The sequence below is a fragment of the Sphaerodactylus townsendi genome, linkage group LG10 (genome assembly GCF_021028975.2).
Source record: "Sphaerodactylus townsendi isolate TG3544 linkage group LG10, MPM_Stown_v2.3, whole genome shotgun sequence".
In the NCBI taxonomy this organism is placed as follows: domain Eukaryota; kingdom Metazoa; phylum Chordata; class Lepidosauria; order Squamata; family Sphaerodactylidae; genus Sphaerodactylus; species Sphaerodactylus townsendi.
The window spans coordinates 19,446,231-19,458,947 of NC_059434.1; the positions used below are offsets into that span (position 1 = coordinate 19,446,231).

General features: G+C 43.2%; 1 protein-coding gene across 1 annotated transcript in view; it reads right to left on the reverse strand.

Moving 5' to 3' along the window:
- LOC125440310 (amyloid beta precursor protein binding family B member 2-like) overlaps positions 1 to 12,717 on the reverse strand; it is a 150,131-nt gene that overhangs the window by 22,913 nt on the left and 114,501 nt on the right. Inside the window, exons 4-6 of the mRNA XM_048510063.1 lie at positions 11,227 to 11,432; positions 5,879 to 5,964; positions 4,012 to 4,072 (exon numbers count right to left, since the gene is read on the reverse strand). Coding sequence (XP_048366020.1) covers positions 4,012 to 4,072; positions 5,879 to 5,964; positions 11,227 to 11,432 — 353 coding nt within the window. The remainder of the gene's footprint in view (positions 1 to 4,011; positions 4,073 to 5,878; positions 5,965 to 11,226; positions 11,433 to 12,717) is intronic.

Genomic DNA, 12,717 nt, shown 5'->3' on the forward strand with positions numbered 1-12,717 from the left:
TGTAGTTCCAAGGGACAGGGAGAATGAATCAATGACTCTCAAAGAATCCTTTTTCCCAACATACTACACAGAATCACAATTAAACTGACAGCGAGCAAATCTGTGTAAAGGCTGGTAAATATGTTGGATACAAACATACATGCGCCAAGGAATATGAATGGTTGACTATGAGGTGCAGGAAATGAGTTGCAGGAAATTCAGAATTTAGGAAGTCCTGGTATTCACATGGTCCACATAGATTAGAGAGAAACATTTCATTCAATAAATGGTGAGCAGAAATCCGGAAGAAACTGGCCAGTATATACTTAGACCGAGAATTACTGAAATCGGCAACAACTACTGTGACACTACAGCTTTTAATTTCTAAGAATATGGATGGTTCTCTCCACCTATGGACCCTTCAACAAAAGAATGCTCTTTTGCGTGAACTCTGTTCATTAATGTAGGTAATAGCCTTTCTGCCTAGTAGGCGCATCCAAAGCAGCTGATCACAAAACAGGGAAGCAACGAAACAACAGTGTAAAATAAATCTAGAGGTTTTTTGTTTATTTCCCATACAATATCTCAGCAATGACAGGTTGGCAAAGTAGGCTGTTATCCTTAACCCCATATTGCTCAAATTGGGTGTGGGCAAGAGGCTAAAGCTACCTATGGAGTTTATGGCTGAGAGGAAGTTTGAATCAACCACCTGAGCCTCTTGGCTCTCTACACCAGCTACTGGTTTGGAGAAATTTCTGAAAATGTCTGCTCCCCAAGCTAACTCATGCAGACCTCAAAGGGACTTAAAACTTGGGTGGTGTGGAAAAATTCCCTGAAATATACACTTTTATGTTTCTGGACGATATACGTTGGTTTTTAATAGTTGTTTACATATTAAGTTTCACGATTTCATCTTTTCTTTGTTGTGAGACACTGCAAACAGTTCTCTAAGAACGTAGGATATAAATGTTTTAAACAAACACAATAAGTAAACAAGCAGCTAACCACAAAAATCACACATTCGTTAATGTGAAAACCATCAACTTCTAAAAGGTAAAAAGGTTTCCAACCCACCACAGTTATGTGGGAAGAGGAAGGCAGGATTATGTGACAACTTTTAAAAGCAGCTACCGAAGTTGCTTCAGACAAACATAGCAAAATTAAACTGAACACAAAGAAACACTAATAGACACAAAGAAACCTACCATGGAATGATCTTAGTGCTATTTTAAGGAGAAATGGAAAGCACAGTAAACACAGAAGAACCAGGATCCAGTTTCTACTAGGGTGAGAAGATCTTGGCCACTCATTCTCAGTCTAAGTAGTCTTAAAGAGGAATTGTTGCAAAGATTCTTGAAGAGTGCAAAATACTTTGCATACTAAAAAGTACGGTAGACTAAGAAAACATACTGCTTAACTGGATGATGGAAGGGTTTTTTTGGGGTGTTGCTGGTGACTTTGCCAACTTGAAAGTTTTGTCCTCCCACCTTGATCAAAAAATGTGGCAAGAGGCACAAAGAAACTGCTTTAAAATCCAAATTATAAAAATCATGCAGGTCATCTTGAATTAACCGTGTCTGATCTTTCTGCTCTGAGCTTGCACAGCCGTCTTTCCAAAGGAGAGCCTTTTGTCTTAGGTAGAGTTCTCACACTAGTCCACAAGGTGGCGGCCATTTCCATTTGCTTCCTAACCTGCATCCTCACCTTTCTGATTGTCTGGTAAACGTGGACAGATTAAAGGCAATTTTAGGGGCTTAGGTAAACAGAAGGATTAAGGGCTCGTGACAAACCGCTCATCTACATTTGAGCCATCTTACTTTTCCATAGTCTCTTGTGAGTTCTAAATTCTTTCTCAGCTTTACCTTCATTAGTTGATCTCATAAGTAAATTATTCTATTCCAAGGGATCAACCTTTCAAAGGATTATTCAGGAGTGACCACTCTAAGGATACGGTCTCTTACTCCTTCGGTGCTGGGACTTTATGACATTCCTACCCAGATACTGCAGTAATACTGCAGTGTTTCGACCATGAGGTCTTTCTTGGTGGAAGAATTAGCACCAGACTTGCATTTTTAACCATGCAAGTTATTTTCTATAAAGCACAGAGTGAGATAAAGGGATTATCAAGATGGACAATTCAGGAAGGAAAATAAAAGTTAAAAGCAACTTGAACTTTCTCTGTTCAGTCTTGGTGCTGATGACAGCTTTGCTGAGCCGGCACTCAGTGCTGGGCGAAGAGATGGGGTTTCTACCCAAGGAAAGTACCCATCCCCCAAGCAAGGAACACTGGCTGTGGCTCATGTTTCATGATGTTACACAGTGTGGGAAGTGGGACCCTATGCATCCCAGTCGAAAAGCTGAGCAGAAGCCTGCTGACATCACCTGCTAGAACTTGATCCCCAGGCGGCGCACTAACTCCCCCTAATTTTTTCGAGCTTGTGGACACCTAAGCAGATGCAGATATGCTCACGGTGAGTTCAAATCTAAATTTAGAGCTTCCAAGTTCTAATCCCTCTGAGCACTATACTTCACCAGCAGTCCAAACAGAAACTTGCCCTTCCTGATTACTGAATGCCTTCAAAACAGTCACTGCCGAGCACATAAGGCTCCACGGCCAAATCTTCTGAGGTGCTTTTTGAAATAGAAGAAGAAGAGTCTGGATTTATATCCCCCCTTTCTCTCCTGCAGGAGACTCAAAGGCACTTACAAGCTCCTTGCCCTTCCCCCCTCACAACAAACACCCTGTGAGGTAGGTGGGGCTGAGAGAGCTCCGAGAAGCTGTGACTAGCCCAAGGTCACCCAGCTGGTGTGTGTGGGAGTGGACCCCGACCAGATGCTTGATCCCCTCACACTCCCTCCAGCACGGATAGGCCTTGACCAGATGCTGGGCCCTCTCCTACACTCCCCTTCAGAGTGGTTGGTCGCCAGGTCTCATTAAATTTCTATAAAAGAATCAAGTCTAGTTAAATTTCTATAAAATTGTCCAAAAGTGACACTCTACGTCTGTGTAATTTAACTGGACATTGAGTGGGTCACACATAATGATGCTCGCAGATCCGGTCAAAGAAAAGAATTCTCAGAGAGTGTTTAGGACTCCTCTGCATACAGCTTGGCAGAGTGCTAAATCCTGTGATCCGCGGCTACTGCTTGTGTGGATGCAAGCATTGACAGGAGGAAAAAGCAGTGTATGAAACCAGAAAGAACCATGACGCTGGTATTGCCAACCTCAAAATCATGAACTTCCTAAGATTGCAAAACTAAAATGAAAATAACTTAGGGTTCAAAGGGCAACATACAGAACACAACATCCCCATATTGCTTTTTGACTCTTTGCTTCCCATATCAGTCCTTTCCTCCCAGTATTGTGACCCCTGAAAGTCAGAAGATCCTTCAGGGGGGCTTGGACATTTACAAAAAGCTGCATTTGTCTGCATTCTGCACGAACATGAGATTCTCTGGGTCCCAATCTACACTAATGTGTAGATTGCCCTGCTTTCATCCTCCCCCTGCTGTATAGGGTCCCTAACATCATCGGGACCCATCACTCTTCTTGGGAGGGTTGCATATGGGTTCGTGGGATACTGTTTTAGAATGAAAATTTTAAACTTTTATATATTTATGTTTATATATGCTTTTATATTGTTCACCGCCCTGAGCCCTTTGGGGATAGGGCGGTATACGAAATCAAATAATAAATAAATAAATAAATAAATAATAAATAATGGGTACAGGATTCTCATTTACCCATTCAGATTTTAATTTGTTAGGGGTCATACTGCTGCTATGCTTTTTAGATGGACAACCAACATCTTCCTTTTAACTAGAAACCAATCTTATCACAAAGATCTATGGACATGGTGGAAACTAGTTCATTCCAGTACTAATAAGACACCACCTGTGGTTAATGTCAATTTGTTAAACTATGGTAACTGCACACAGTGGTTTGTTTTTAATTACACGTTATTAAGTTTGGTACATACTGCATACATTCTTCACAGAGTCACATTTATCAAAAATCGTTTGCTTCCTAACCTTGGCTTCCGGATCACTGTTGATGCTGCCAGAATCATCTTCATCACACTGTGGGGCATTTCTGTTGTGGAAACAATTCTAAAATTAGGCTCCGTGTCAAGTATTAAAGAGATGCAACATGTTTACAGCAAGTATTCAGCATGAAGAGTTTTCTGCACCTATGACATGTGGATGGTATCCACATCTAAGGCATGGCTAGCTCACAGATCTGAAGTATCCGGACAAGAGACCACCAGTATACTCAAGGAGGGAAAGAGAAAATGGTCTGTCCTAACAGAGTTCTCTGTACAGATGGCTTCTGTAAGTAGGCCAAGCCACATGCCTAATTGTTTTTTAAGAATGCCACCTTCCAACTTGCACCAATTTTTAGCTCAGTATTTCCTACAGTGTTCTTTTCCACCACCTTCTCTTCAATCTCTTGACCAATCTATATAATATCACATCTCTGTACTGAGAACCAGTGTAGTGTAGTGGATTTAATGCTAGACTAGGGAGTCCAAATTCATGAAGCTCACAGGTTTACTGTTATGATAAAATTGAGGAAAGAAGAACCATGTATACTGCCCTGAGCTACCTGTGGAAGATGGGGTGTGAGGATTGCAGAAATGTGCATCGGGGGATGTTTGTATTTTCGTTGTGCGTGCACAATGACATTAAAGTTTATCTTATCTTCTTGAGGACGGGCAAGTCAAAAATGTACTGATATATTAATGGAACTACAAACCTCCAATTCTCATATAGATCTACTCTTGAAGTGTAAAAACTAATTCACCTTTTTCTGTTAACCTTACTGTACAACAAGATGATGTAGCTCAAACTTAAGACAACATAAAGGCCATTGATGGTGCCTTTGGAAGTTTCAGCCTGTATCCTGCAAGGGACCTTGCAACCACCTCATAGCAGATCCCAGAGTGGCCTTAGAATTGTCTAGTTTGCTCCATTGTTTGAGTATTATCAAGGAAGGTTTCCTCTGTCCACTTCTTCCCTCACAGGAAGGACTGGAGCCTACCTCCACCCTAAGGAACCTTTCCTAAGGAAAAGCCATTTAAAGTTGGAGGAAAGCTTTTTAGGCTAGAAGAAAGCTTCAGCCTCTATCAAGTGGTCATACAGCACACCGTGTTCAGTGAAATTAAATGACATCCCAGAACTACTCTGCTTTCTAGAAAAGCGGTCATTTTTCTCTCCGTGGCACAGCATGAATTGGTCCTCCATAATCTTTTCATGACATTGCTTCTTTCAAAGCTAATTCAAGGCGTCTCACTATGGGAGCAGCAGTACCACTGTCCTCCTTGGATCACAACATTCCATTGTTAATCTAATGTGGTGATTGGGCAGTTACGGGCATATAGATCAGGGGTCTTCAAACTATGGCCCTCCAGATGTTCATGGACTACAATTCCCATCAGCCCCTGCCAGCATGGCCAAGTGGTAGGGCTCATGGGAATTGTAGTCTATGAACATCTGGAGGGCCATAGTTTGAAGACTCCTGATATAGATGGTCATTCCATAGATTGCGGCTGTGCTTTTTCCCTGTACCATGATGGCAGAAATTTTATACCGGCCATATCCATTATTGCCCCACCCACATATTTGTGTTTGAACGTACAAGTGTGCATTCAGTGTCTGAATATACGCTGTTTGAGTAAGTGACTTTTCTTAAATGTTTGTTCCCATCAGGAATAAGCCTTAAGCCAGGGTGGTCAAGAACTGGCTGAGTGGGTCTGTTCTACAGGAAGGATTTTGCTCAGAATAGCAGTCTAAGGCTGCCGTCTTGAACACACTGATCTGAAAGTAAATTTTATTGACATCAACGGTACATATTACCAAGTTTATGCACCGAGGGCTGAGATTTTTAACAACAGCATACCTGAGCTTCAGAGAAGCGTAACGCAGCGTCGCTCCTTCAAATTCCTTCAAACTGGGGTCTGGGTTCACCGTGGCCGCGTGAAGATCCTAAAAGAAAAGACATGGCATTTTCACGTGGATGTTAGGAATTTAACCTAAATGAATGAATTACATTTTCAAAGGAAAACAAAATGGCTTCCTGCAAAGCAGCGACACGGTGTTTTCGGCTGAAGTAGACAAAAGGCATGCACGTATTCTTCAAAGTACCGCTTGTTAAACACAGGCACTCTTTCGTTATGTGAATGTTTGCCCTGCTGACCTGAACAGATGTATGCCGTGTGAAAAGATTAAAAATTAGGCAACCCGTTTGTGAGCAAAACCTCCCCTAGTGAATTCCCCATTAATTCTGTCAGATTAGATGTTATGAGTGATATGCAGAGAGAGAAAAATGACATATGCAGCCACGGCCATGCAAAATGTTGTTTTTTAAAATATTAAAAAAGGATCAAAGTGTTCCGAAATCTGACAATATACTTGCCTTCCAAATGTCACTATTAATCTTTCCCCCATTCAGTACAGCAAAATCACTCCATGGCTGTTTCTAGACATATGATTATTCACACAGGAAGAAGCACATTCATTAAAAAAAAAAGAAAAAAGAAAATAAGGGAGAAACAAAAAAGAAACACAAGACACCGTTGTTAGCATTGATATTTACAGGTTGGGTTAGGGAAACAGATCACCTCAACATTCAGCATCTTAACCTATCATGGGCCAACCCAATCAGGGCCGACTCAAAATTTTATACTGCTCTGTCTCGTTTATTAAAAATTTGCTGCTCCAACTTGGGTTTTATACGCTAAGCAGCATAACTATATGCACACTCACTGATCAAGACTGTACTGTGATAGCGACTTTTCCATTTTCACAATTAATGTCTGGGTTTTTTTCACTTCCTCCTCATTACAAGAAAAACTGTGGAGATAATGACTCAACTATGTCTTTGAAGAAGAAGAAGAAGAGGAAGAGTTTGGATTTATATCCCCCTTTCTCTCCTGCAGGAGACTCAAAGGGGCTTACAATCTCCTTGCCCTTCCCCCCTCACAACAAACACCCTGTGAGGTGGGTGGGGCTGAGAGAGCTCCGAGAAGCTGTGACTAGCCCAAGGTCACCCAGCTGGCGTGTGTGGGAGTGCCCAGGCTAATCTGAATTCCCCAGATAAGCCTCCACAGCTCAGGTGGCAGAGCTGGGAATCAAACCCGGTTCCTCCAGATTAGATACACGAGCTCTTAACCTCCTACGCCACTGCTGCTCCTTTGCATGACAGGATACCATCTGGTCAAAGAACCTATCAGTATCTCCTCCAAAAATACAAGCAGAGGCTTTCTATACATGGACATTTACATAACTGAAACCAATGCCTCTGGACATTTGATTCTCCATGTTGCTGCCCGGTTCTCCTTCACATTGGGTCATGGTATTGAGTACCAGTGGCAACACTCAGGCTCATTCCGCACATGCAGAATAATGCACTTTGAAACTGCTTCCAGTGCTCTTTGAAGCTGTGCGGAATGGCAAAATCCACTTGCAAACAGTTGTGAAAGTGGTTTGAAAACGCATTATTTTGCGTGTGCGGAAGGGGCTTCAGAAAAAGGAACCTCTCAATTGTTATTTGCCAAGAAATATAACTGAGATAAAAGAAAGTTAACACTATTCAGAACCAGATAAAAAAAATAAGATCACCCTTTTATTGTGAACTTTGAATGAAAGGGGACCACACGTGGAACTTGGTCAAATTTCCTTGGCTTATTCTAAGAGAAATTTGGGGAGGGCTGCGTTTTCATTTCCCTGGGATGTTGTTAAGTTGGCAATTTGTTTGTTCTTTCAAGGCACTAGATCAACTTTTTAAAAGTCAGTGGGAATTTCAACGTAAAGGGAAGAGGGGAGACATTGATGGAGGAAGGTGATTAGTAAGAAATACAGACAAACCTTGCTGCAAAAAAACTGCAAGCAAGAGAAACAAGGAAGTATATTTTCTTTCTTTATACAGGCATTTACAGGTCAAAATCATCCTCTCTTCTTGCACCCCAAAGTCCCAAAAATATCTCTACGTAATCCAAAAGTTTAAAAATGTATCAGTGGAAATAACCACCCTCAAACTATTTGAACTATGACTAAAGAGGGAAGAATAGGGGTACCCACACATTTTCCATAACAAAAGTACAAGTAAGCTATGGGATGGGATGTTCAAGAGAAAATGAGGAGAAAAAAGGGAATAATAAGGAAAGTGACAACTCAGAAAATATATTCAAGAGGCTTGCTGAGCTGAGAGGCCTAAACATTCATCTTAGACAATGTCTATGAGTGCTGGGTAGATTCTAAGAGAAGCTGAATAGTAACTATGATATAAAATTACTACAACCAAGGAACAAGAGGAAAGCCAGTAGGGTTCCTGCTAAATGCATTTTAATCCAGATATTACTGTCATAACAGATAGGACATCTCAGTGGTATAAAATCTAAAGGGTACCCCATAGATGATACCCCATAAGAAAATATAATAATTTAAATAATTGACCATTAGCTGCCCTTTAGTGGAACCCCCACCCCTTCTAAATTCTGACCTGGATAGCCTAGGTTACCAGATCTCAGAAACTAAACTGGGTGGGCATGGTTAGTATTTGGACTGGAGTCCACAAAGGAATAAATGGTCACCTCTGAACATGTCATGTCTTCAAAATCCTAACTCTGGTGGAACTTGATGGCAGAAAAAAAGTGGAACCCCGAAATCTGCTCCATAAGGTAAGATGTCTTACCTTTCCTAGTGGAAAGGCTGTCCCTGATTTATGTGCAACTAAAATGCAGGCAACAGAATTATTTGTGGTACATCCAAAGCCACCACCAGGTTCTTCCAGCCTAAATAAACCACTGCAGTGGCGCAGTGGTTAAGAGCAGGTGCATTCTAATCTGGAGGAACCAGATTTGATTCTCCGCTCTGCCGCTTGAGCTGTGGAACCTTATCTGGGGAATTCAGATTAGCCTGTACACTCCCACACAGGCCAGCTGGGTGACCTTGGGCTAGTCACAGCTTCTCGGAGCTCTCTCAGCCCCACCCACCTCACAGGGTGTTTGTTGTGAGGGGGGAAGGACAAGGAGATTGTAAGCGCCTTTGAGTCTCCTACAGGAGAGAAAGGGGGGATATAAAACCAAACTCCTCCTCCTCCTTCTTCTGTGTTGTGGTAATTAATAACATATACTGAGCTACTTCTCCACCTCGAAACGGAGGTTAGGAAAGGAGCAGCCCAGAAAGGAACCATCAGCTAAGATGCACACAGAACAATCCTATGGAATAAAAGCTTTAAAACCCCCAAAAAACAAAAATGAGGGGAGATCTTTTCACAGTCTTTTCTTGGGTCTTCTAGGGAATGCATGAGTGACTGTGCGGCAGCCAGCAAGCTACGGGTAGCTCATGATGGAGACCTTTGTTATAACTGCTCTAATGAAAACTCCAGCACCACGTAGACACATTTCTGGGTTAAGGCTGACAGACACAAGGACATTTCAGATGCCCAGATCACTTTCCAGTTATACGATTTGGGTGTGAATAGAATGGAAACACTATGCTGTTTTATCATGTTGTGCACCCTGAGCCCTTTGGGGGAGGGCGGCTTATACATATAAATAAATTAAAAAAAACAGGTATCAATATAAAAATGTCAGGAAATCCAAAAGGGCAATAAAATTTAATAAGGACAGTATGTCTTCGGGATGTTTGGATTTACTTGGTTTCAATTTGCTGTATCGTAGGGAAGAGCATTATTTATTCCAGATTTCTTCCAAGTGGAATCCTCTTTGTACACGACTGGCTTCTTTTCAACGTCTTCCCTTTAAGGACAATCTTCATTTTAAACAACATGGCCGGGACTCAAGACATGAGGAAGCGCGCCAGCCCCAATTTATTTGATTTTGTTTAGTCTTGAAGTGCGGTTCCACAGGGATCCCAGATGACATGGTGACCTGAAAAGCTCCCGCAGACTGGAAAAATAAACGTTGCCTCGATTCACCCATGTTTATGCCTGCGGAGGCTTCAACTCTGTTTGCCTGATTTAGAAAAAGCTCCTCACGATGCCCTCAAAGAATGTCTGCTGTAAGGAATCTTTACATTAACCACAGAAAGGGCTTATGTTTCAGAATACAAAGTACTGTGATCTCTCTGAGGTGAAGGTGTCAAATGCAGGGTGAGGAAACCAGAGGTGGGATCCAGCAGGTTCTCACCAGTTCCCGAGAGTGGGTTACTAATTATTTGTGTGTGCCGAGAGGGGGTTACTAATTGGGTCCGCTTTTCCGTTAGAAATTCCGTTAGGTCCAAAAATCATAAAGTCCCGTTGTTTCCTATGTGGCTGGTTAGCGAAGGTAGAAAACGGGATAATTCTCCCTGCTGGGCTGTTTTAAAAACATGTTTTAGAAATATGGTGAAGCTCCTTGTTTAAGGAAAGTATCCTTCTTTTGATTTATAGAAACAAAATTATTTGAAAGTATTAAGTATTTGACAGGTAGTCAATTAGAGGAGAAGTAGTTGTTTCTGTTGGCAGTAGACGATAGGACTTGCTATAATGAGTTTAAATTATGGACTGAAAGATACCAGCTGGAAATTAGGAACCTTTTTTTTTTACAGTAAGAGTTTTTTTACAGTCACAGAGAAATTATTAATGCCCCACCCCTGGAATGCCCGGCCACGCCCCCTTTGTGCCCCGCCCAGCCCCATTGGCGCTACGCCACTGTTTGAATCCCACCACCATGGGACCCTGTTACTAAATTTTTTGGATCCCACCACTGGAGGAAACCAATCTTTCTCCACCATTCCAGGTCAGGAGGATCCTGTGTACAGATAAGGTGGCTCTACAACAGGACCCCATGCAAATTGCATTTATGCAAATCCTTATCTATATTTACATTTCTCCCTGTCCCAGGGTTGCCAGATACGGGCTGGGAAAGCTGGAGATTTTGAGGATGTAACCTGAGGGTTTTAAGGGGGGGGGAGGGGAGACTTTAATAGGTTTTAATACCATAGAGTCCACCTTTCAGAGCAGGCATTTTTCCCAGGTGAACTGATCTCTGTCACTTGGAGATCAGTTGTAATCCCAAGAGATCCCTTGCCACCACCTGGAGGTTTGCAGCTCTATCTTGTCCCCTTGTATCTGCCAGCAATTTGGAGGGAATCACATAGAAGGAACAAGTAGCTAGCCTGCGTAACTGGAATCAATTTTTCATTCAATGAAACAAACTGGCCACAATCGACTAATTTTTGTGATGATCTCTTCAAACATCTTTCCACCCCTATACATGCTCCATGTAGGCGCGCAAATTTTACCTCAGTTTCTGGAGTAGGAGAAGGGGTGATAGAACTAAGCGATCCTTTTCTTGAGCCCTGAAGATCTGCTGGTATTGAGACGGGACGTTCCCACTGGGTTGTTCCTGTTGGTATGTGCCAGTAATAAATCCCAGCTATATCGTTGATTTTTTTCCAGCCCGATGGTAAGTCGGGGTCTGTTTGAAATGACTGGTCACTCCATATATCTGCTGGGAATAAAAATCCAACGTCAAGGCATTGTTTTTAACACGTGAAATGGTTTCACAAACACCCAAATTCAAATTATATAGATACGCAGTCATATGGTGATAACCAAAACATAAAAAAGAGAATGAAATATTTATTGTCGAAGGCTTTCACGGCCGGAATCACTGGGGTGCTGTGTGGTTTCCTGGCTGTATGGCCGTGTTCTAGCAGCATTTTCTCCTGATGTTTCACCTGCATCTGTGGCTGGCATCTTCAGAGGATCTTCAGAGGATCAGATCCTCTGAAGATGCCAGCCACAGATGCAGGCAAAACGTCAGGAGAGAATGCTGCTAGAACACGGCCATACAGCCCGGAAACCACACAGCACCTCAATGAAATGTTTGTTATTTTACAAAGTATTTGAACATTTACCTATAAAAAGCATTCATACATGCATGATGAATTACTGTCAGTTAATCAGTAATATGAAAGAAAATTCGAACAGCTTCATTTAAATTCTGCCTTTATCTAGAAGGATTTATGGCTTGCGCTTGACCCCCAAACTAGAACTGGAAGCTACGATCAGACCAATTCTTTCTGATTTGCCTGACCCAGTGGCATACCACTAATGGGAACATGGGGTCTCCCATGTCCCCAGGCGTATGCCGTCTTGTTACGCAAGGGTCGCCGGGCACCCCCACCCCGTAACGAAACAGCATGCACCAGAGCCACCTGCCATCGAGCCCTGTCCCCGTAAATGGGTCACCGGGGGGGGGCGGGCGTGGGGAGGTGGTCATGGCTCTGGGGCCCATTTAGGCCTGATACACCATTGGCCTGACCTAATGAAGAAGAACATTAGCATAGCAAGCATTTTTCCTTCCCTTTCCTGTAGTATCACAGATATAAATCTCTTGAGAGGAAAGGCGAACTACTGTAGCTAGAATTCAATCAAGATACTATACCAGGGGTCGGGAACCTTTCCCCCTCAAAGAGCCATTTGGCTCACCCTCCCCCGCCCACTTGCTCGCTCGCGCCCCCACCACCCGCTCACACACCCCCCGCCTGCAGGGCAGGCGTAGATGGGCCCGGCGGCTCGGCCTGACCGGCCGCCGGGCGAGTGAAGCGCCCGCCCTGCAAGGAGCAGGGCGGGCGAAGAGGGTCCCGGCGGCTCGGCCTGGCCGGCTGCCGGGCGAGTGAAGCGCCCGCCCTGCTCCTTGCAGGGCGGGTGAAGATGGGCCCCGCGGCTCGGCTCATGGAGCAGCAGAACAGCGGCGGAAGAGCAGCATGCGGCTCGCGAGCCGCGGG